Source organism: Eremothecium sinecaudum, chromosome II (genome assembly GCF_001548555.1).
Source record: "Eremothecium sinecaudum strain ATCC 58844 chromosome II, complete sequence".
Classification (NCBI taxonomy): domain Eukaryota; kingdom Fungi; phylum Ascomycota; class Saccharomycetes; order Saccharomycetales; family Saccharomycetaceae; genus Eremothecium; species Eremothecium sinecaudum.
Genome location: NC_030893.1, coordinates 2041727 through 2061902, shown reverse-complemented (window position 1 = coordinate 2061902; position 20176 = coordinate 2041727). Strand labels below are relative to the sequence as shown.

At 40.3% G+C, this 20176-nt stretch overlaps 5 protein-coding genes across 5 annotated transcripts, besides 2 other annotated features; 3 read left to right on the top strand and 2 right to left on the bottom strand.

Moving 5' to 3' along the window:
- Positions 1 to 334: a telomere (terminal 24 base repeat (GGTGTGGTGTATGGGTCTTTCAGC) differs from terminal repeat in Ashbya gossypii (GGTGTGGTGTATGGGTCTCTCAGC) by one base).
- Positions 335 to 675: 341 nt separating this feature from the next.
- Positions 676 to 5890: a telomere (Subtelomeric repeat; similar sequence found at 12 out of 14 telomeres in Holleya sinecauda).
- A 791-nt stretch (positions 5891 to 6681) lies between these two features.
- On the top strand, positions 6682 to 11244 carry ATG2 (Atg2p; the record flags this gene model as incomplete). The annotated part of the gene is made up of 1 exon (XM_018130965.1): positions 6682 to 11244. The coding sequence occupies one exon, from the start codon at positions 6682 to 6684 to the stop codon at positions 11242 to 11244; it is 4563 nt and encodes a 1520-aa protein (XP_017986454.1).
- A 403-nt stretch (positions 11245 to 11647) lies between these two features.
- Positions 11648 to 14773, top strand: LRG1 (GTPase-activating protein LRG1; the record flags this gene model as incomplete). Its single annotated transcript, XM_018130964.1, has 1 exon — positions 11648 to 14773. One exon carries the CDS (start codon positions 11648 to 11650, stop codon positions 14771 to 14773), a length of 3126 nt encoding a protein of 1041 aa, XP_017986453.1.
- Positions 14774 to 14979: 206 nt separating this feature from the next.
- On the bottom strand, positions 14980 to 16506 carry ZWF1 (glucose-6-phosphate dehydrogenase; the record flags this gene model as incomplete). Its single annotated transcript, XM_018130963.1, has 1 exon — positions 14980 to 16506. The coding sequence occupies one exon, from the start codon at positions 16504 to 16506 to the stop codon at positions 14980 to 14982; it is 1527 nt and encodes a 508-aa protein (XP_017986452.1).
- A 338-nt stretch (positions 16507 to 16844) lies between these two features.
- Positions 16845 to 18230, bottom strand: NAR1 (iron-sulfur cluster assembly protein NAR1; the record flags this gene model as incomplete). The annotated part of the gene is made up of 1 exon (XM_018130962.1): positions 16845 to 18230. One exon carries the CDS (start codon positions 18228 to 18230, stop codon positions 16845 to 16847), a length of 1386 nt encoding a protein of 461 aa, XP_017986451.1.
- Positions 18231 to 18554: 324 nt separating this feature from the next.
- LAP3 (bleomycin hydrolase) lies at positions 18555 to 19967 on the top strand (the record flags this gene model as incomplete). The annotated part of the gene is made up of 1 exon (XM_018130961.1): positions 18555 to 19967. One exon carries the CDS (start codon positions 18555 to 18557, stop codon positions 19965 to 19967), a length of 1413 nt encoding a protein of 470 aa, XP_017986450.1.
- Between the last annotated feature and the right edge of the window lie 209 nt (positions 19968 to 20176).

Genomic DNA, 20176 nt, shown 5'->3' with positions numbered 1-20176 from the left:
CCCATACACCACACCGCTGAAAGACCCATACACCACACCGCTGAAAGACCCATACACCACACCGCTGAAAGACCCATACACCACACCGCTGAAAGACCCATACACCACACCGCTGAAAGACCCATACACCACACCGCTGAAAGACCCATACACCACACCGCTGAAAGACCCATACACCACACCGCTGAAAGACCCATACACCACACCGCTGAAAGACCCATACACCACACCGCTGAAAGACCCATACACCACACCGCTGAAAGACCCATACACCACACCGCTGAAAGACCCATACACCGCTGAAAGACCCATACACCACACCGCTGAAAGACCCTCACTCGTTAAACCATTCCTCAGCTACAAGACAGCTACAAGACAACAAATACAGATCTAACTTGCTGCTCTCGTGGGACAAGAATTGGTATTGCAGGCACCGATACAGGCACGCGAACCTCATCATATTGCCAGTGTGCCAGCTTCCCATGTGCCAGTGTCCGGTCTCAATGGCTAGCTATAACGCTCAGCTAGAAGACCATCAATACAGATCTACTTGCGCACCTATCAATTTCCAGTCTACATGTCAGTGTCAATGGCTAGATGCAATTACTCAGCTACCATCAATACAGATCTACTTGCGCACCTATCAATTGCCAGTCTACATGCCAGTGTCAATGGCAGCGATGACAGTTACTCAGCTAAATACCAAGGTAAGATTCAACACTCGGCTACCATCAATACAGATCTACTTGGCACCTATCAATTGCCATTGCCAGTGTCGTCCAATGGCTAGTGACAGTTAACTTAGCTAGAAGATCAACCATCAATTCATATCCACTCTACATGTCAGTGTCTACATGGCTAGCTATGAATAGACTCAGCTAGGTCCATCAATACAGATCTACTTGCGCACCTCAGCTAGAAGACCAACCTACAAACCAGCTAACACCAAGATTATTGGATATACTCTATCTAACATATACTACTGCTTGGTACATACAATTACTGTCCCTGCTTAGCCAATGTCCCACACTACATGTCAGTGCTCATGGCTAACAGTCTCAGCTAGAAGACCAGTAAGAGTCAAACACTCAGCTACACCAACCAACCTAAATAATATTCCTTAAAGATTATAATAATTATTATATTATAAGATCATCATAATAATTGTCAATGAATAACATGATATCATCTATGTATAGCCTTTCATTATTAACAATATAACATATACAATACAAATATGATATGTATAATATATAATATAAATATATATATAATAATATGTAATAACGTATATCTATAATAATAACCTTATATGATTAATATATAATATTACTATTAACTATTATGAATAATATAATACAGTTAGATATCTCAGCTACACACCAACCATTGGACATTACCGTGCATCGTTTGGCGGCTACTGCTTGGGTTACATACGGTGGACCATCAGTACAGCATAACGGCTATTAGTCTCAATTAACAAGTGCCTATTGAGTAGTATATTCTATTATTCCCAATCGTCTACAATGCAACGGTTGTAAAGTCATACTATATTCCCTCATCAATATTACCCAGATTCACCCCCCTTAGCTACAAGACAACTACAAGACAACAAATAGCGAGATCTAGCTGTCTGCTGTGATAGTAGGCACCGATACAGGCACGCGAACCTCATCATCTTGCCAGTGTGCCAGCTTCCCATGTGCCAGTGTCCGGTCTCAATGGCTAGCTATGAATAGACTCAGCTACCACCAATACATATCTAGCTGATCAACACCAACAATTTCTAGGAATATTTGTACTGTCATCAATATCTCAATGTCAGCTACATGCAGTCTAATGGCTAGCTATGAATAGACTCAGCTAAAGACCAAGGTAAGATTCAACACTCAGCTACCATCAATACAAATCTACTTGCGCACCTTCAATATGCAAATCAGTCTACATCCTAATGGCTAGATAACAATTACTCAGCTAGAAGACCGATCTCAGTTGCACCAACATTATTGGATAGTGCTGGCGGCTACGTCACTAGATGATACAATCAATTGTCACAGCTCTCAGTTCACAAAACGCCTACTGCTTGGTTGGTATAGTATACAACGATGCTAGCACTGATGGTTTTATCACTTGCATATTGTCTAGCCATCTTCAAGCAAATATTAGTATGTATTAATAAGTCTCGGTTCTAGAGCGTGTATGCTTGTCCACTTCGACTCCGTGCTTAGGCCCCTTGAGCTCTTGTACCTTGTCAGTATACTGCACAGCATAGGTACACCTGCAACTTGGGTCTGAGCATCATAAGATAACTACCTGTTATCCCTGCACTCTTCTTCGCTTTGTGTTTTCACATTTCAGACTTAAAATATACCTTACAGCACTCAATCTGAGATCTCACAGGCTTACGTAACTCAAAGTGACGTTTCTTAGCGCCGATCTTCTGAAGAGTTCGACTAGTTTATATTACTAGAACACAGGGAGCCGACAAGCCAACATATTACAGGAGATTAGAAGAGCTAGCAAAGGATAATACTGAACGGTAACTTTGGAATTTCTCTCAACAGTATCACGTATGACAGCTGGTTTTAGTTGTTAAACCTGCAGCTCTTGCACGAGCAAAACACTTATAAAGACAGAGAATATCTTCTTCTTGAGAGAAACACTTACTATGCTCCACACAAAAACTAACTACAATACGAAATAGACAATGCTAGCATCTCCTCCTTATTGCCCTTGGTGCCCTGGGTGTTTCCAGTAAACATACCAATTATCCGAGTAAACATACCAATTATGCCCAAGTTTAGGAAATACACAGCTATATAAACATGGCAGCGTTTTCTTTAGCTAACTATATATACATTTAAATATTCGAGAATAAATACATCTTTTAACTCTCAACCCAAGACCCACCATGCTTATGCACTTTCAAGAACTGCTCGCATGCTTGTAATAGAATCGGTATTCTGTAGCTCCGTCTATCACTTGGTCTCGTCAGCAATGGAGTGCCATATGATTTAAAAAATATATTCCGCCATTGTCTTATGGAACCTTTCCATTACTGGGGCTCTGCGCTTCATGTACGCAACCACTCAGCGCACAAGGTTACCTAAGTGCTCGCTGTGGCAACAATTCACCTACAAATCTGGAACAATGATTTGTTCATCCTCCGGTGAGCACGCGTCCCAGCAGTCCCCGTCGAGACCGCCAAACTGGTTAACATACACCTCGGCAATAAACGCCATGTTTTCATGCATGTAACTGCATTCAACCTTGTCTTGGTTCCGAGGATCTTTAAACGCATGGTAGCATACCTTGTCCCTGTTTCCATCAATAATAGCCGCCATAGCCGGTCTTGCCAGGTGCATCCTGTCTGCCTCAGATAGTCGCAGGTATTCAGCTGTGCGGTCACGATCAATAACGTGCGCCGTGACCCCAACCCATTGGATCACTTGACCTTCGATTACTTTACAGTCATTCCCACAATCACGTTTGGCCAACACATCTTCAGCGGGTTCTAGCAAAAATGCAGACCCCGGATTTGATGCAGAAGACGCAATAGTGTCCACAAACGTCTCCAGTTTGGTTGGCAGCAAGTTTAACGCAACTACCAGGTCCTTGCCGTCGGACATTGTTATCAAGTAGTTTGAGTCACTAGGATCTGTCTGGGCTGCGCTGCTTAAACGGCCTAGAGTGCGACCAAAAAGCCCTTCTGTTGAGCCGACCACGTTATCAATGACGTCGACAGACATCACCGAATACCCAGCCGACATAAGCCTAGTAGCGGTACCTTCACTATCAGTTAAGCCCATCCCACCCAAAACATTGGCTGTAATTTCTCGGCGGACTGACCTCCCATGTCCTGCATGTGCGGCTTGCTCTTTCAAGCCTTCGACTAAAATTTTTGAGATTCCAGCGACGATAAGCAACAATATACAGGATATCTTCCGCCACAAGCCAACTGCGTTCAGCAATAGTTTGTCGATGAAGTTATTTCCACAAACTGCGGCTGTAACTCCTGCGAGAACCTTCCAAAAACCAAATGCTGCGCCACGCCAAAAATGACGGTTCGTTGACGAAAAAAATGTTTTCAAACCTTTAAAAACGTTCCATCTCTTCTGGAGAAGTGGAATAGCCTCAGCAAAAGCTATAGCGACTATGACTACAGATAGCAGAGTTATCAGTGTAGGTTTATAAGAAGCCATCAGCAAGTTTCTAAGTAAAGCCTGTTGTTCGTTAAAGTTCAACACCGTGCCGGTTGCAATTTTAGGGTAATCTATACATATTTTATGATCAGAAACCATTGGCGTAGTGTAAAGTTTCAGGCCATTATATATTGGATATTGGTTGCACACTTAACTAGTTTGAAGGCACAACTCTTCCTAACATAAGCATCTTGAAGTAAACACATTTATCCTCTACAGTTACTTTGGATCTCTTGAGCATTATTATCGCATATAACCTCGTGATTAGTTGTTAAATGAACTTTGATTGTGCACTCCCTTTATCGGCCCAGTGGAAACACCCGGTTCTCTTATCGCGCTTTAATTCTTGGACTCATTAGGTATGGTGCTTGCAGCAGTCTCTAGCAGCGGGTAAACTTCCACAGATAGCACTTAAACTTGCACTCTATATCAACAGTTGTTATTACTTATTTGAAACATCTAAATGATGCTTCCGCTATATCCGAGTCTATTCACTGATTTCTATGGCTCGATGAGGTAAACAATCATAAAGCTCAGTTAGTTGTAATATGTGTTATGGTTGTGCTTTTGATCATCAACCCACTTCCAGCTACACAAAACTACATGACAGCAGCAGTTCTACATCTACTTACAGGGGGTTAGATTAAACAGTCAACTAGAAGACACAACCAAGATTTATTGAATACATAGCAGGCTTGCTGGTCCTACTAGCTGTGATGGATGGTTATCAGCTAGAAGTCAACCAAGATCTATTGGGATAGCATTGGAGTATCTTCAGATTTTAGCATAGGCGGCTACTGCTTGAGTTCAGTATATACCATCTACTGGCCGAATGTAACCTCATTTCAGCACCCAGATCAACCTCTCCACCCCTCCAATTCAGAAGTCATGGAAAGTACTATTTAGCATAAGCCTAGTGACACCAAGATCTAAGAACACAATTCAGCAGTGATGATGGTAGTTATCAGTTAGAAATCGCCAGCTAGCCATCTTCAAGCAAGGTTAAATATAGTATGTATTAATAAGTCTCGGTTCTAGAGCGTGTGCTTGTCGAGACCTCCTTGCTTAGGCCCCTTGAGCTCTTGTACCTGTCAGCACTAGTGCACGGCATAGGTACACTTGGAACTTGGGTCTGAACATCATAAGATAACTACTTTTATCACTGCAGGTCTTAAAACGTTTTATATGTCAGACGTATAATATATCTTACAGCACTTCATTTTCAGAAGATCTCGTACACTTACATAACTCAAAGTGACGTTTTACCTTAGCCATATTAGGTGTAGGGTTCCATTTAACACAACAGAGACCTAAGAACACTCTTCTTAACAACGATCTAGCAGAGGAGTACCAATGTACACAAAGAGTACCGATCTATATGAAGAGTTCCGACTATTTTATATTTTACCAGAACATAGGGAGCCGACAAGCCAACATATTACTGGAGATTAGAAGAGAGCTAGCAAAGGATACTGCTAAACGGTAAATTTGGATTTCTCTCAACAGTATCACGTATGACAGCTGGTTTTAGTTGTTAAACCTACAGCCCTTGCACGAGCAAAACACTTATAAAGACAGAGAATATCTTCTTCTTGAGAGAAACACTTCCTATGCTCCACAATAACTAATTAAAATATGAAATATACAATGCTAGCATCTCAAAACCCTTTTTGCCCTTGGTGTCCTGATTATACATAACAATTATGCCCTTAGGGAATGTATAGCCATAAATACATGGCAGCGTTTTCTTTAGCTAACTATATATCTGATTTATTAGGAATATATACATCTTTTACCTCTCATATAGAAGCAGAGAACAGTATAAGAAGAATATACCAATAAAAGACTACATATTTTATCATATCTCATGTTATCCGAATATTAGCTATGATAGTTTTTTCTAACTGTCTTTTATAGTTGGCATAATAAATGGCACTGTGTCAAGAATTTGGCAATTACAGGCGCATTGTCCTGGCCGATTTATTTTTTTGCCTAGTTTTTCAAACGTTTAATGTGTGTCATTTGGCAACAAATATATAAGATGCATGCATGTCCTGATAATTTGATACCATAGTGATCAGTAAATTATTAGTTAACCTTAATGAGTAAGTTTATATAAAATGGTAGTGTATTACGCTGAATATGATATAGCAGTGCTTGATGAAAGTATTTACCTAAGACGCCAACGTAATTTACTCAATAAAAGCTTAAATCCTTAAGATAAATACAAAACCTTAACGGAAAAGTTTGAAAGTGGGAATTTAAATGATTTAAGTACTTTCTTGAATCCCAATGTAGATTCATATTTTAGGACACTCACGCGTATCAACGTCAGTAAAAATAATCCAACTACCGCATTAGTAAACCTGTCGCTAGTCCGGGTAAATGCACGTTATATATCAGTTGCGCCCCTTAAGTATCATTTACGTCAACCAATACCCACTTCAACATGAACTTATTCAACGAAAACTAAACTAATATGGCGTCGTGGCTACCCCAGCACATTCAGAAGAAGCTGCTGCTTTATGTGCTTCAGCAGATGTCAATATTTTCTCATGTAGATGTCTCTAATTTGGATGTGTCCTTAGGACGCCAATCTCATTTCGCCTTCCGCGATCTTAAGTTGGATATTGACAGCATTTCTATACCCAATCTCTCCGTAACATCTGGTCATATTTCTGAGCTAAATCTAAAACTTGCTGTGGCAGGAGGACTCGACATAGTTGGAGGAGGACTTAAACTTGAGGCTAAGTTAGAAGTGAATAATATTCCCTCTCCAAATGATATTGCAGCGACGTTAGCTAAAAGCGTTATCGACCTGACTAATTCCATGATGCTTCCTTTAGATGACTCAAACGATGAAGAAGATGATGCGGTCACGAATAGTGGAAGTGATGGAGGGGAGACGAGTACCGGCTCCCCAACACCTTCCACATTAAGCGCTATGCGTAATAAAGCTCTGGTATTAGCACTATCAAATCTTTCTCTGAGACTTTCAAGAACTGTTTTGTCATTATCATTTTCAGATGAGCTTACTATTGATGTTTTCATTGAGAATATTGAGTACAGCACAATTGATAGTAAGGGACATATCAATATTCAAGGTATTAAGGTAACTTTAATGGAAAAACAATCATTGGTTGATGAGGAGACGCTTTCAACTAGTTTTGATGCATCTCTATATATGAGTGCTATGGATTCGCTGTCCAGGTCCAAAGTTTCAGGATCAGAAATGCTTAATAAGGAACCAGTTACGTTGTGTAAAGTGGATTCTATTAAGCTTCTGTTTGAAGGTGTGACGTCAACTGATGATCTCCGAATTAAAGACATTGTAATGTCAATTGGAGCCGTCGATATTTTCTTTGATGCTATGCTGGAAATCAATAGAATTATAATCGAAACAATCTTGGAGATCATATCTTTATTGCAGAAGTCTGACATGGACCCCAAACCATCAACTAGGTTACATAGCTACCAAAGGTTCAAAGAGGAGCAGGAAATTGAGGAGCCCTCAACTTTTACCCAACTACATTTGGCATTTTGTAATATAGTGCTTCCGAAAGGTATTACATTACAAATAAATAAGCTGGATTTCAAAAATAGTCTCAACGACCATTCAACTATTGCTTTGCAAAGTATTTATTTGAAAGAACATGGAAGGAACTTACTTACTTCAGATAATTACACGAAGCCTCTGATAATTTTTACTGCCAACGATGTCCAAAACGAGAACAGGATAATAATTAACAGCAACATTACAATCACAATTACCGAAGGTTTAATTGACGGCTTGTTATACACCTATAATGATCTACAGTCGATTTTGAAAGCTTGGAATAAGTTTAAGAAACCTTCAGCTTTGGTGGTCCATGAACAATTCACTATTATTAAATCGAAGGATTTAATTTTTGATTTTCCTTTAACAGAATACAAGTTGAGAGTAAAAGTTTCTCCAGTAAAGGTAGAACTTTCATCCCTATCTTTATCAACCGATCTTATTGTTGTTAATTTAGGTAAAGGGTCTAAACATGTTGATATAGCGGAATTTAATAATTTTGTCATTGGGAAACCGAACAATGCTCAGTTCGAGGCATACGATATTAAATTTACGGAGATATTGCTTACATCTAAAATAAAAGGGACAATTTCTAATATCGATATTAAATGTTCTGAGGATGAACTAAAAAATGTACTTGCAGACCTGACGCCTTATTTGGACAGGGTTAAGCTTCAAATGGCATCTGCAACTGAGAAACGCCAAGCATTTATGAACAAAAGTGTTCGTATTATGAGTGCATCCAGCTTTTCTCACCGAAAAAGTATAATTTCAGATATGGTACTAGTAATAGAAGATGTTTCAGTTAATTTTTCGACGTCTTCAAAATCAGTTGGTGAACTGTCTCTAAAGTTAAAGTCATCCGTTGTTACTTTTAATTCCGATAACACAATAGTGTTCCACTCTTTGTCGGTTGGAGTGAGTAGAAGACACATGGGCAAAGCACAGAAGGTCCTAGATCCGATTAGGGCGACAAACGCTATTAAACCAGCTTTTATACTGCAATTGACTGATAAAGATAAAACTAAGGTTAATTTTAGGAATATTTGTTTTTACTACTATGCCAGATGGCTTGACACATTAGAAAATGCAGATAATGACAATTCTAAACATACCAAAGTTTCGAATGGTGGGCCGTTGGGACGTTTAGAAGTGAAGTTATTTGACTGTGCATTCCTGATGAATCCTTACAATTTGAATACGGCACTGCTAATTTGCATTAATCGGTGCATTGTAGATATCCAATTCCCTTCGGTGAACACCAAAGTAATATTACGATCTCCAACTTTAATGCTCATAGATGACCGTTCAAATATGAAATTGAATGCTGCAGAACCATGGAGCTCGGTTCCGTTATATTTTAGCAAAATTGGCTTCACTACAATAGGAAAAGCCAATTCGATTTCCACAACTTTAACCAAACAGGAAGAGTTGACAAGATTAGATATTGATGTTGATCGCATTGACCTATCACTTTGTGCAGATTCCTTCCAATGTTTTGTCCAAACTTTAATAGATTTAAGACCACCGGTGTCTTTCCCGGATGTAATGAAATACAGAACAGAAGTACCTCCTGTAAATGTAATGGATGATGTTGACGAAGAGTTCTTTACCTCAAAGCACCTCCCAGCTGTGAATAACTTGCAGTTTGATACCATGAATATTGTTGACAATTTTATTGATAATCAGGCGGGGAGTTTCACTACTGTTCCTGTGCCAGAAGAATCAGAGCAGTCATCCCCGGTAGGAGAGGAGCCCCCAATTAATATTGAAGAACGTTATTTTGAGAAGCCAATTAGTCCTCCCCATACCGAACTTCCAAATGAGGAAGCAGAAGTTTTACTAGATGTAAACTTGAATGTTCATAAAGCTATTGTAAAGCTCCACGACGGCTACGATTGGATATATACAAGGAAAACGATTTCAGATGTGGTCCACGATATGGAGGACGAGGTGCACAAGCAGAAAGAACCGACTAGGATAGAAGCCAACCTATTTGATTCTGTTTTCCTTTACGCAGCATCAAATACTAATATGAAAAAGGTTGTCACTGATAATATTCAATCTGACAGTTGTGATGACCAAAAACAGTCAACTTCGCGGATTAAGCTTCGTCCTTCTGTAAGCCATAAAGTACTGATTGATATATCTGGTTTGAATCTACGATTTTGTACATTTAAAGCAGATGAGCCTACTGAGCAAGATACTGATTGGTCCGCCGATATTTTGAACACTTGCGCTATTGAAGTAGAAACATTTGAGGTCATAGATAATGTACCAACCTCTACATGGAATAAGTTCATCACGCGATTAAAAGAAGGGCACAAAAATGATACCGCAATGCTTTCCTTGTATATAACACTCGTTAGACCAATTGACTTCCTCAAATCAACCGAACTGATCACCACAGCTAAAATTGCACCTTTAAGACTCCATGTCGATCAAGACACTTTGGACTTTTTGATTAGGTTTGGAGAGTTCAAAGATCAGAGATTCGAACTCATCTACCAGTATCCGGATATAGTGTATGTGCAAAGGTTCGAAGTCCATTCTATCGATATCCGGTTAGATTATAAACCCAAAAAAATTGACTTTGTAGGTTTACGGTCAGGTCACACTAGTGAACTAATGAACCTTTTTACTTTAGAAGGAGCCAAGCTTACTTTGAAACGTGTGGTATTATACGGTATCGAGTTAGCGGATTTGAACGCTTGCCTAAACGGTATTTGGACGCCGGACGTCAAAAGATCTCAACTACCTAGGGTCCTTAAGGGTGTTACTCCCCTTAAATCCATCATCACCCTTGGTTCAGGAGTTAAAGCTCTTGTTACAGTACCTATTAAGGAATATCAACATGACCAAAGGCTATCAAGAAGTATCCAAAAGGGAGCACAGGACTTCATAAAAACAACAAGCGGTGAGTTGCTCCGCCTAGGGGTAAGAATGGCTTCCGGTACCCAAATTATTCTGGAATATACCGAAGAATTATTAGGTGGTCAAGGGCACCGCGCTAGAGGTCCTCGAACCGCTTATATTTATGACGAACAGTCTAGCCCAATTTACAAGGAAGATACAGATCTTTTCCGCTCCCCTCGTCGCAATCAAACCCCTTCCGACCAATCAGAAACCTCCGAAGAGGATTTCGAGCGCGTCAATGTAATCAGCCTGTATGCTGACCAACCAGCAAACGTCCAGTCCGGGGTAAAGGACGCTTATGGATCCCTAGGCAAAAACTTTAATATTGCTTACGGAGCCATGCGAAAAGCACACAGAGATGTAAAGCACTCATTCTCAGCTCAGAACGCAGCTACTGCATTTGCAAAGGCAACTCCAATTGCTTTTTTACGACCCATGATTGGGGCAACTGAAGCATTATCCAAGACATTACAGGGTATATATAATCAAATGGATCAAGACAATCTCGTCAATATGAAAGATAAGTATAAGCAGTCTGGGCCGAAAGCTGAAAAGCCAGCTAAGCAATAACTAGTCATTATCTAACACGTTAACCTATTACTCCTCTTATATTACATGTATGTAAAATAAGCAAAATATATAAACTTGCTTTAAATATATCACCATATACGAAAACGCGTTTTAATTGCGTCATTCGACTTTCTTGGCTCCTAACGATAAACAACTAATTCCGAGATCAAAAGAAAAGGACATGTTTTACAAGATTTGAACCGAAGTACGTTATCAGAATCTAATCGAATTGAAACCTGGACTCGAGCTAAGTTTATCAGCAAAAAATTAAACCAAAGAGTTGTTGAATTGGCCGCCAATAGTTAGATCCCGTACTATTTCAAGCCCCGTTTTTGAATACCAGTGCAATAAATACTTGGAAGTCGGTTAAGGCCCGAAGGCTATCATAACATAGGAAATCCATATGCCCTCGATGGAGAGAATCCAGGGTGTACCTCATGTCTTAAAAGGTGATCGATATGGTCATAAACATAGTTTATCGAATCCTCAGATACAGAATTGTATGGATAGTAATGCGGTCGCGGTGGTTCAGAAAACAAAGAGAATTTGTAAACGTTGCAATGGTGTAATTACTGAGAATTCTCTGAAGGCTCTTGGAAACTATTATCACGAATATTGTCTAGTGTGTCATGACTGTGGTGCTTCATGTAAGCCAAAGTTTTTCCCATACGAGCTTCCTGAGACTTCGCAGGTTGTTATACTGTGCCAAAAAGATTATTTTACAAGAAATAAGCTGTTGTGCCATGTATGCAAGAAGCCATTGAGTGGCGTATACTATAGTACGTTTGATAAGCTATATGACGAAGAGCATTTTTGCTGTACCTTATGTGGGGTAAAGTGTAAGGTTTCCTCATGTTTTCATTACAATTATGAATTATACTGTAAGTACCACTTTTTGAAGTACTTTTCGAATCGATGCAAAGGCTGTAATTATCCTATTTCAGACCAATATATTGAGTTTCCTCGAGGAGGGGAAATCTACTGTTGGCATCCTGAGTGTTATGGGATCCATAAGTACTGGCATGTAAATATGCCACCAGAGGCAGTGGGTGTGCCTACATTACCGATGTGCGAAATTGGAAATCATCGGGACATAAAAGATATGAATCCATCAAGAGAGGAAATGGAGAAGTATACAGAGACACTAACGGGAATTATTTGTAAGACATGGAATGTGCTTTATCGCTTTGAAGAAGAGACTGCATCTTGCATATCGGATATGTTTCAATACTTGACTAGCTATGATCAATTTAAAGGAGTAGATTCGACTGCTTTGTTTGTTCTCAAGCTGGAGTGTCTATTTAAGGCATTAGATTCTCTGGAAACCATCGGCAAATATACTAGGAATAAACACAGTAATAATTATAATGGGATATCAGCCTTAAGTGCGCCAGAATTAGATGCAAATGAGGATATGAACTTGAAGTATTCTAAATTTCCAAGGAATTTATGTATGAAAATTATGATTTATTTGCAACTATTGAGAAAATTGGGAACAGCTTCTCAAGAAAAAGAGGTTAACGTTGGATCTTTTATGTCCGTAATTACAAGTATAGCTCACTTATTGAAGCTAATAGTACGGTATGGTCTTTTTAATGCTTTGGAACACAACAAAACTGTCCATACATCAAATGCATTAATAAAATTTCTACGGGAAATAAAAAAGAACGAGAACTATCAACGTCAGCCATTTGACTACATAAATGTTACCATAAATGCCACTGATAGTTGTAATGAATGTGAGAAATACGTACAGGAAGAATGCATTCAATTCAGGGATGCTAGATGGCACATAGGGTGTTTTAAGTGTTCTAACTGCGATAAACACATTGAACTACATGATATAGACGCTGCTTCTTACAACGTTGCGACCAAACTAGTGTATTGTGCGCGATGCGCGATTGATGTACCTGAAGCTAAAAATGGATTTAAGCAAGTTAGCAAATTGAGCCAACTTATATTTCTATTAAAGATAGCGGTGGTAAGATCGCGAATAGTAATGGCATTACAAATGAAAAACCAAGAAGCAGTACAAAGAACTAATTCTATAAAGGAGACAATGTCGATGCAGCAAACATATATCAGGACTTTGAACGATATCAAAAGGTTGCGCTCTGGAAGAAAATGTGTCCGCATAACAAACAATCAACAGGATGCACGAAAATCGAGAGTATTAGAAACTGCAGAGATGGACGTAAATAATAGTGCTAAGCGTCCAAATGATAGTTCTCTTGTTATTGAAACAGAAAGTACAAAGGCTTCAGAAAGCAACAATCCAATGATGTTTAACGGTCAAAAGACCCTTACTTTAGATGATATTTCCCGTATTGTAGCTGCAGAGCAAGCAAGGGAATTAAGACCTAATGCATTTACACATTTTATGAGAATTAAAGAATCTGATGATGAAAATACAACATTCGTTTCGAAGAAAAGCGGGGTGTACTATTCAGAGCTTTCTCCTGAGCGCTTTCATAGATTACAGCTCATTGCTTTGGCATTACTATCCACTGGTAAAATTGGCTTTAATGTAAATGAAAGCACCATTAATACGCTAATACCGCCAAATCCAAAGTCACCAACCACTTCAGGTGGTTTTTGGAACAAGCTGTTTAAAGGAAGGGATTCAAAAGCAACTAAACATAAAAAGGTATTTGGCACTGCATTAGAGATTGTTTGCGAACGATGGGGAGTCGACTCTGATCTCAGCTCTGGTCCAGCCAAAATACGTATCCCAATAGTAGTTGACGAATTGGTTTCAGGTCTGCGCCAGATGGATATGTCTGTTGAGGGAATTTTCAGGAAGAATGGTAATATAAGAAGGCTAAAGGAACTAACCGCCGCTATTGACGAATTTCCAAGCGAAGTTCCTGATTTAACTAAGGAAAATGCAATTCAATTATCGGCACTGTTAAAGAAATTCTTAAGAGAGCTTCCAATACCGCTATTAACATTTAAGCTTTACGATTTATGGATTCAAGCTGCGAAGCTGGAATCCGAGCTTGATGGTAAAAGGATATTTCCATTGCTATTTACATTATTACCTGCATCTCACCGAAATGTTGCAGAAGTATTATTTTCCTTCCTTCATTGGACATCTTCATTTTCCCACGTTGATAATCAAATTGGCTCTAAGATGGACATTCACAATCTCTCAACTGTCATCGCTCCGAATATTTTGTATCAGGAATTTAGCAACTCCACGACTCAGAATAATACACCAGGAGTAATCCACAACTCCTATAATGATGCATTTGCTCAAAATGAAGGCGAAGATTACTTCTTGGCTATAGAAACTGTTGATTTCTTAATTAATAATAATGAAGACTTGAGTATGGTTCCTATGTTTATGTCGACGCTGTTGAATCAGATAGAAGAATTGAACTTAGTTGACTTTCAATCGATCCGAAAGCATATAAATAACATGATAGAAGAAGGCAAAATCAATTTCAAGGACTTTGTGCAACAGGATTCTATCCAAGTTAAGAAGGCGGCCTCTGTAACAAAAATGAGAGATGTTACCAACAACTAGGCTAATTATAATATATTAGTGTGTGTGAAGTATCTATAGTACACAATGTATATATATACTAAACGGGTTACTAAACCGGGAATTTCTGATTAGAGTTTAAGGACATTTTTTAAGTGTGCTGCGTTTCGTGCATAAACTTTAGTACTTTATATATAAATCTTATCTACATATCTATATAATGAGTGCAATGACAATAAAGTCATGGTCTACAAGTTCGATTTCCCACTATCGTTCGCTTCATGTGCAAATGAAACTGGCCATTGATACTTGCCATCCTGGAAAACATAATGGTGATTCTCCAAGTATTTTGACAAACCAGCCGGGCCTCTTGAACCATATGGATAAATTTCAGGCTGAGGAGCATCAGGGCCTTCCAAATATTCCAATAGTGGATCAAACAATTGCCAGCTGAGATCCAATTCATCATCTCTCACAAAGTTCGAATGGTCACCCATTAATGCATCTCTGATCAATGACTCATAAGCCTCTGGAATCCAGTAGTTCTTGAACCGGTTCGCGTAAGTCAAATCAAGCTCAGTTAATTGGGAATTCGTAGCCAAACCTGGGGTTTTAGCGTTAAATTTAACATATATAGCCTCGCTTGGCTGTATTCTAATCACAAGTTCGTTACTGGGGATATCACTAAAAATTCCAGAGCAAATACTCTTGAACATTATTCTTACCTCGACCTTTCCCTCATTGAGCGCCTTACCAGCTCTCATAACAATTGGGACACCATCCCAGCGTTCGTTTTTAATTTTAAACGTCAAAGCAGCATAAGTGAGACATTTTGAATCCTTCTTTACAGTGTCATCGTCCAAGTATCCAGGCTTTTCACCGTCTATAGATTTGCCATACTGTCCGATTAATATATCATTATGATCGATAGGTTCGAAGGCCTTCAATACCTTCACCTTTTCATCACGTACACTTTCTGGGTCATAGGAAGCAGGCCTTTCCATAGTCAATAGCGTTAAAACTTGTAGCAAGTGATTTTGCATGACATCCCGAATTATACCCACAGAGTCAAAGTAGCCTCCACGACCCTCAGTACCGAAAGGCTCCTTGAAGGAGATTTGGATCATCTGCACGGTTTCTTTGTTCCAGGCCGCATTGAAAAAGACATTGCCGAACCTCAACAACATCAAGTTCTTCACCATTTCCTTACCCAAATAGTGGTCAATTCTAAACACCTCCTCTTCCCGTAGCAAGGGAGCTAATTGCTGTTGCAATTCCCTAAAAGAAGCTAAGTCATGGCCGAATGGCTTCTCAATAATCACTCTCATGGTACCCTGTTCGCTGTAAACATTGGATTTAATATGGCCAACGACAGTAACAAACACCGAAGGGGGCAGCGCCAAGTAAAACAACCGGTTCGGATTCTTTATAGACCTTTCCTTCTCAAATTGCTCAATTTCAGCTGCCAATTTCTTATAACCCTCATCTTTATCGTATGGTCCATGAACATAAGAGATCATCTGTAGGAACTCCTTCAACTTTTCATCATCCCCCTCGTTTACCTTACAGTTTGGTTCAACCTTTTTTCGTAAATCATCAACAGTCAATTCTGATCTAGCATAACCAATTATCTTGGTGGAAGGATCCAAGCAACCTTCTCTAAATAGACCAAAGAGCGCAGGGAATGTTTTCTTTTTGGATAGGTCACCTGATGCTCCAAATACCACAACAACCGTGTTCTTATCGAACACCACTGGAGAATTCGAGGAAGACATATTTCTGACTCTATGGTGTATCTAAAGATCTTAGAGTTAACGTCTTCTGGTGTTGTTTTTATGTTGTTGTGGTGAACCTTTCTTTATATAGGTCTCATTTGTTGGTTTTTACATGGCATTTCCCTCACGTCTTACTAATCATTGTAAGCGTTCCTGACGGACCCCTTATGTGAAAGAATTGGTCCGTCTGTCTACAGATGACCGAAAGCCGCTCAAAAATCCTCTAATCGATCTATATTTACATATATAGAGTAAGTGTTCTAGTACTCACCGATATATATATATATAACCTTAAATAGCGCACGAGTGCAGTTCATTGGGACCTTAGGACCAAATCCCTACCAAGTATTGCCGACTGAAACAACATCATTGGGCTGCTCAAGTGCGTGGAATTTGTAGACGTACCGTTCCTCTATGTGTTGCGGGGGTATGTCTATGGACTCCAATGCGTTATATTTAGAATTGAGATCAGAGATGAGTTGCTTCCGTTGTACTGGATTTAGTTGTTCGCCACTAAGCAAACCACCACCGTTTATGCAACCGCCCGGACAAGCCATAATCTCTATGAAATCAGATTCTGCCGGATTGGCAACCTGGGCAAAATTAGTTTTCGTGGCAGACGTAGTTGCCCCCGCCCGCCTCCTAAGTAGCTTAGGGTTTCGCTTACTGGCTGTCCCTGTTAGTAGCCTCCGGACGACGTTCTGGATATTCCTAAAACCGTAGACCTCACTCGAAGAACCCAGGACTTGGCCTTCAACGTCTAGCAGCCTGTGCTCAACAACATCTGCGTTCTTGCCCTGCAGGGAAACTATCGACGTGGCAGGATGCGACTTCTGCAACCCCAAGATATACTGGTAAGCGTAGCCACCAGAACTACTACCAGCCGAAGACGCCCAGTGCACTCGAGGATCCCACCCAGGCGGCGACAACCGCTGGAAGCTGCCAAAATCGCTGACAAAGGTTCGAAAATCTAGCCCAAGCTCGCCCAACATCTTCACGAACTCCTTTGGTGTCAGTACACAGTCTACCTCTCCCTCGCCGTCCTTACGCGACGCCTCAAGCTTCTTGTCAAAGCAAGGCATCAGCGACAAGTGGTACATATTCGGCACAACATCCTTCAGCAAAGCTCCTGTGATCTGCTGTGGAGACTTCACATCCAGAAGATAAGGTACCAATCCAGGCTTCGTTTTCTCTGCATATAGCACAAACCCCGGGCATACACTGCACAGTACAGGCTTTTTCTCTCCCTTCTGTGCCCTTTCGCCCAATGCCTCGTTCGTTTGTTGCACAGTAATACTTCTGCCAACCTGAGTGCCAACTACAAAGCGAGCACCAAAGTATGATTCCAAAACACCAACCAAGCACCGATCACTGTCATTCTGACTCATGCCAAAATAGTGGGCCAACGAAAGTCGTACCTGGGGCGCCACACTCACTACCAGCGTCCGATTTCCGGCTAGCTGCTTATGCGCCTCCAAAAACACTGTATGACTCTGTCGGCTAAGCAACAGCTCCTCACTAGATGTTATACAACCAGAGCATGCTAAACAATCTTCCAGCGTTATAGAAACTTTCTCCAGCTCTGATGGTTCTTTACCTACCTCTATTTCTTGTGTATCGCTCTTTACATGTTCTGTAGATTTTGTTGTCCTCGTGGACTTAACGCATGAAGCACCCGGACTAATGAAGTCATTAAGATCGCCTTCCGAGAACTTTAAGCTCATTTGTTATCTATATGTTTTGTAAACAGGATATTTGGATAATCTTTGCATGCTTATAACCTCTGTGCTTACTTTTACATAAAATTTGTAAGTCGGTAAAACCCGGATAAGACGAAAAAGGCACTTATACGATTTAGAATATGCGTAGATTGTTCATTCTAACAACAATGTCCCCCCCGAAATAACCTTATAGGTGATGTGTGGCTTTCATAATGCCTTCAAGTATCGCTGTTACATGTGCACTCGGTCGGATATTACGAAACCCGTAATCACAATCAGAAACAAGTTTACGCTTTATAAAAGCAGGGTGGCAAATCTTAAGAAATAATGAAAACTCTAAACGCAGCCAGAAGGCTATCTCAGCTATATAGAAGAACTAAACCCACGAACTTGATGTCTATCAAAACTTCTGACCTCACTAAATGGACCAAAGAGTTTCAGGAAGACGGTGTGCACAACTTGGCAGCCACCGTTCTAAAGAACAACAATGCAGATGATGCATTGTTGGACAAGAGGAGGCTACAAGTAAATTATCCTAGGGTTTTTAATACCGGTATTACGGACGAGGTTGGTCCTGTGACCAACCAGCGCAGCACCGGCAGATGTTGGTTGTTTGCTGCCACCAATGGCTTGAGGTTGAATGTTGCAAGGAAGTTGAACTTGAAGGAGTTCGAGTTGTCTCAAAGCTACTTGTTTTTCTACGACAAGCTCGAGAAGGCAAACTACTTCTTGGACCAAATTGTGGACACTCACAAGGAGGATCTTGACGGACGTCTTGTGCAGTACTTTTTGTCGCAGCCTATCAACGACGGTGGCCAGTACAGCATGTTTGTCAATTTGGTCAGAAAGTACGGGCTCTTGCCTAAGGATCTCTTTGCCGATTTGTCGTTTACTTCCACTTCTTCATCCAAATGCAATTCGCTATTGATGACCAAGATGCGCGAGTATGCCCAGGTTTTGCGTGAAGCACTTGCCAAGGGCGAGGATGTGACGGAAATGCGCGAGAATATGCAACGCGAGATTGTAAAGATGTTGACCTTGTTCATTGATATACCTCCTGTGCAACCAGACGAGGAGTTTGTGTGGGACTACGTTGACAAAGAAGGTAAAGTTGGCACTGTGCGGAGTACCCCACTCGAATTTGCCAAGGAGTATGCAGGTTTTGACGAAAGTAAGCCTGTTTCGTTGATTAACGATCCAAGACACCCATACGGCGAATTCATTCACATCGATCGTTTGTGCAACGTTGTAGGCGGGGACCCTGTGTTTTTCTTGAACGTCGATAATGAGACTTTGACAGACTTATTGGTCAAGCGTTTAAAGGCGAAGAAAGGAGTCTTCTTCGGTTCCCACACTCCAAAATTCATGTCTAAGACTGAAGGTGTCCTAGACATTGATTTGTGGAACTACAAGGCTGTCGGTTACGAACCTAACCAGACCAAGGAGGCTCGTATTAGGTACAGTGAAAGTTTGATGACCCATGCCATGTTGATCACTGCTGTGCACATTGATGAGAAAACCAACAAACCTATTCGCTACAAGGTCGAGAACTCTTGGGGTAAGGACATTGGTAAAGACGGGTACTTTGTAATGACCCAGAAGTACTTCGAGGAATACTGTTACCAAATTGTCGTTGATATTGATGAGTTACCCGAGGATTTGGCTAACAAATACAAGCAAGAAGACAAAAAGGTAATCAAGCTTCCAATCTGGGATCCAATGGGTTCATTGGCCCAATAACTGGGTATTTGTTAATCTAAAGACTAGGTAGTTATGTTTATAAGCTTTTAGTTTAAATAATATTGGAGTCACTCTACAATCATTAATGACGTGTTGGCGTCAGAGTCTTTTTGATTTAACTTTACCCCAAACGAGAAGTAAAACTACACATGATACTTGAGGCAGGAGTGAAAGCTATACCTTACAAGACGTGGAGGATACTGGGTTGT